General features: G+C 40.5%; 1 protein-coding gene across 1 annotated transcript; it reads right to left on the bottom strand.

Moving 5' to 3' along the window:
• On the bottom strand, positions 1-717 carry LOC136064965 (uncharacterized). The gene is made up of 2 exons (XM_065767483.1): positions 598-717; positions 1-528 (listed from the first exon to the last, which is right to left on the bottom strand). The coding sequence occupies exons 1-2, from the start codon at positions 715-717 to the stop codon at positions 1-3; spliced, it is 648 nt and encodes a 215-aa protein (XP_065623555.1).
• Positions 718-2,265: the final 1,548 nt, after the last annotated feature.

Below are 2,265 nucleotides of genomic sequence, written 5' to 3'. Positions count from 1 at the left end.
TCAGTTGTCGTCCTTTCTTTCCTTCTTCTTGGGCTTCTCTATTCCCTCTATTGCCGCTAGGGCGTCCTCAACGTTCATATACTTCTGAGCCTTTAGGAGCATTTTCGCCATCATCTGATAAGGATTCTTCATGAGTGAGACCACAAACTCCTTGGACTTTAATCCAGCTCTAAAGGTCATTAGCTGCACTTTGTCATTTGCTTCGTCCACCTCCAAGGTTTCTCGAGTGAAACGCTTTATGTACGACCTCAGGGTTTCTTTTTCTCCTTCTCTAATGGTAAACAGATGGTCTGCTGGCCTCTTTGGGTGTTGTCCACCAATGAAGTGGTGTAGAACGGAATTGCCTAACTGCTTGAAGTTATCGATGGACAAAGTTGGTAACTTCATGAACCATTCTCTCGCCACTCCTTTGAGAGTGGTAGGGAAAGAACAGCATAAGATCTCGTCAGGGGGCTGTTGAAGACTCAGAGTTGTCTTGAAGGTGTTGAGGTAATCCAGAGGATCCTTCAGCTCGTCAAACGGCTCAAGCTATGGTAGACGAAATTTTAAGGGCACAGGCATTCTAGGACTGCCATAGTGAAAGGTGAATCTATCCACTTGACCATTTAATCTAAGCTCCGGTCTGTTTTCTCCTTGATTGCATTCCTCATCTCGTCCATCTCTTTTCTCATTTCCCTGAAAAGGTGTGAGCTCGCCTCTTTTGAAGTAACTGGCCATCGGCGGTCGTTCCTCCTTTGGCCATCTCCATCATTGTCCCGATTGGTTTTCGAGCGATTGTCTTCTTGTTGTAGTCGTAACCTTATCTCTTGGTTCTATCTGGTAAGCTTCTCCACGTTGGCTGTGAACGTCTGGATTTACAAAGCTAATGCTATAGGATCTTGCTTAGTGTTGGACTCCATTTAAACTAGTGAGTTGAACAGAACTACGTTTTCAAACCTAGGTATGAAAAAGTTGTTCCCACTGATGGCGCCAAACTAATGATGCTAAAATCGTCAGTCGAGATGATCATCTAGTAGGAAAGAAAACCAATGTCATCCAATGCCCTGCAAGTAGAATGAATAAAGGAAAAGGAAGGAACACCGGTGTGATGCCTGCCACAGAACCTCCGATGGTGCAGTCAAATAATTAAGAGAGAAAGGAGAGCCTTAATACCAAAATATCAGAGTGTCTAGATTAGAATTTTGTACTGTTCGACATATGTGTTTCACTTGTTAAAAGCATATGTCATTCTTTTATATAATTGGCTAATCCTTTGACAAAATGCACTTTACTTGTAATTTTGTAGATCTAGGTGTTTTTAATACTTCAAGAAATTGTGTTTCAAGATCAAATGTTGAAGTCATCAAGTCTGTCAAAGAAACAAGCTGAGAAGTGCAAGTTCATTTAAGCTCAACAGCTGGCTCGACAGCTGCATCTATCGAGCTTAAGAAGCTGTTTCAAACCCGTGTGCTCGACAACTACTCAGTAGCTCCTATCTGTCGAGGTTTAAGAAAAACAGATTCTCTATTCTGTTTTCTTGGGATCTGTGAATGTGTCTTTGGGCTTTCTTTTCTCCTAACCCTAGACATAAAAAAGGGTTATTTTAAGGGCCATCAAAGAGTACACAAGTTGCACAAGCTTTAAGAAAAGTTTGCTCAAGCAAATTGTGACCGAAGACAAAATTTTGCCATAGTTCATCATTCTTGAAGAAGTTACTGTGTATGTGCACCATAGGTTTTTGTGACCAAGCATCTTCTTGATCTTCATTGTGTGGATGAACTGAAGAACTTTGTAGCCAACAATTTTCTCTAGTTGGTGATTGAAGTCGCGTACTGGGTTCTGCGCAATTAGTTAGTCACGTACTTGGGAGTTATGCATCAAAAGGAGAACTTGTCACTACAGAACAAGTCCAATTGGGTATTGGGGTAAGAGTTCAACTGTAAGTTGGTATAAGGTACTGAGATTCCTTTACTTGTAACCACTTGTTGTGATAATAGTGGAATTTTGAGAGTGGTGACCTGAAAATCACCTGATGGGGTTTTTGCTGTGTAGGTTTTCCCCATTCGTAAACAAATCACCATGTCAATTTATTTTCCGCTACACTTAGTTTAATTGGTAATTTGTTTGTGCTATCATGTGTTTGCATGTTAATTTGATTAATTAATAACTTGGCTAATTAATCAATTAATTTAATCACAAGGGGTCAATTCATTTTTGGCCTATCATGTACCTCCTTAGGTCCTGAGGTGATTGTATATATACACCTGCTTCCTTTTCCTAGTTGTT

The sequence above is a fragment of the Quercus suber genome, unplaced genomic scaffold (assembly GCF_002906115.3).
Source record: "Quercus suber isolate HL8 unplaced genomic scaffold, Cork oak 2.0 scaffold_812, whole genome shotgun sequence".
Lineage (NCBI taxonomy): Eukaryota > Viridiplantae > Streptophyta > Magnoliopsida > Fagales > Fagaceae > Quercus > Quercus suber.
Note: the sequence above shows the minus strand (reverse complement) of the source record. Positions and strands in the feature narration are given on the sequence as shown.

What these genes read in the sequence shown, in the direction of transcription:
- LOC136064965 (XM_065767483.1), bottom strand. Translation starts at nt 717, where the DNA reads ATGGCCAGTTACTTCAAAAGAGGCGAGCTCACACCTTTTCAGGGAAAT. An exon ending in AGCTTAGATTAAATGGTCAA is followed by an intron (nt 529 to 597) that starts GTGGATAGATTC and finishes CGTCTACCATAG; the next exon opens with CTTGAGCCGTTTGACGAGCT.